Here is a 1652-nt window from a genome sequence, read left to right on the forward strand (position 1 = left end):
GAGAACAGGCTGCTGGGGCTCAGCAGAACCGGGCCGACCGGCAGCATGGTGCCCCTCTCGTTGACCCAGTGCAGGTAGCCGCGGGTCATGTCGGCCATGCCGATGGCTCGGGCCGAGCAGTACAGGAACTTGTAGCCGTTTCTGTTTCAGACACACAACGGAGGGTTTAACAAAAACAACTCGACACCGTCGGTCGTCGTGGTGATGCGGCGGCGGCGGCCGGTTCTTACTGGCTGACTTTGTGGTAGAGCTGAGCGATGCCCTGGTGGGTCCAGTCCTTCCCCAGCGTGGGCAGGATGTGGCCCAACGTGTCCGACCTGAACACAGACAGAACGTCCACCTCAGAGTTACACACTCTGGAAATAAACATGTCTGGAACCGAACTCAAACTGACATAAACGACTCAGTCGGCTCCGCTCTGCTCACTGATTGGCCGATTGGTAGACTTTCAAAGTAAAAGCTCTAAGACGTTAAACACCACTGATCAGGGCTCATGAAACATGCCTTTCAAAATAAAATTGATTTTACAGAACATATGCAGACCACTTCTATCTCGACTGCAGAACGTTCTGCTTCCTGTCTGGCCTTCGGACACCTGAGCGGCTCACCTGGTGATGGTTCCGTCGATGTCGGAGATGATGATCTTGTCGTCCCAGTTCCACAGGTAGATGGTTCCCTGGCAGCGGCAGGTCCCCTGGTACTGGGTGGTCACGCTGAACACGGCGTCGTTGGGTCCGTCCTGCAGCTGCAGAGACAGCTGGAGGCAGAAGGGGGCAGCAGAGAGTCAGAATAGTGTAATAATACACTAACAGTAGGGGGCAGCAGAGAGTCAGAATGTTAAAGGGCAGAACTACAGTCTAAGTGCCTCTTCATGTATGAATATCTGTAGAATAATTTGACTTTTAGCTGATTTAAATGCAGCAAAAAGTGTAATTTTTTTAATCATAACTATCTGTAATTAAACAAAACAGGGAAAATCTGTCAAATTATGGTAAATTATTTAAAAAAATGAAACCTAAACCATTCATTGTTTGCAGCGTATTTGACATCAGAGGATTCAAAAAGTTCTCGTCTCTGCACAAATACAACAGATTTCCTTTAACTTCTCATCTGTTTTTTGTGACGGCGCTGTGAGTCGGTTTTATCTGATTAACGGTGGAAATTTTATTACATTAATGAACAGTTCGTGTCCTCACCAGCTGCTCTGACGTGAGTCGGAGCGTTTTCTTGTACGAGACGCCTCCCGACGCGAGTCCAGGTTCTGACTGGACGGAACCGGAGCTCTGCTTGGCAGCTCGGTGGTCTTCGTCGCTGGAAGAAGACTCCTCCTTGTGTCTGCCGTCAGAGAACAGAGTTAAACACTGAATCACACCTGAGAGACGGGTTGGACTCGGGCCAGCTCTCTTACCGGTTTGTCATTTTCCCGACCTGCTCAGCAGAACCACAGGCTCCTCGCTCCGACGCCAAGTCCTGCAGGAGAAAGAATGATTCACATGAAGAGTTAAAGAGCTCATGGTCATGTTCAGGTTTTCTACATGCAGAACCAGAACTCACCGGCTTGCTGCCGCTGTTCCGGCCCCTCCAGCTGAACCACCAGCGGCCTCCCTTCTTGGGCATCTTCTCCTTCATGATGTTCTCCACGGCGACCTGCA

The 1652-nt window shown here is 50.4% G+C and overlaps 1 protein-coding gene across 1 annotated transcript in view; it reads right to left on the minus strand.

Moving 5' to 3' along the window:
- LOC103360437 (phosphatidate phosphatase LPIN1) overlaps positions 1 to 1652 on the minus strand; it is a 26520-nt gene that overhangs the window by 2900 nt on the left and 21968 nt on the right. Inside the window, exons 10-15 of the mRNA XM_008286186.1 lie at positions 1555 to 1647; positions 1409 to 1470; positions 1197 to 1335; positions 609 to 757; positions 231 to 317; positions 7 to 141 (exon numbers count right to left, since the gene is read on the minus strand). Coding sequence (XP_008284408.1) covers positions 7 to 141; positions 231 to 317; positions 609 to 757; positions 1197 to 1335; positions 1409 to 1470; positions 1555 to 1647 — 665 coding nt within the window. The remainder of the gene's footprint in view (positions 1 to 6; positions 142 to 230; positions 318 to 608; positions 758 to 1196; positions 1336 to 1408; positions 1471 to 1554; positions 1648 to 1652) is intronic.

The sequence above is a fragment of the Stegastes partitus genome, unplaced genomic scaffold (genome assembly GCF_000690725.1).
Source record: "Stegastes partitus isolate 25-593 unplaced genomic scaffold, Stegastes_partitus-1.0.2 Scaffold439, whole genome shotgun sequence".
NCBI lineage: Eukaryota > Metazoa > Chordata > Actinopteri > Pomacentridae > Stegastes > Stegastes partitus.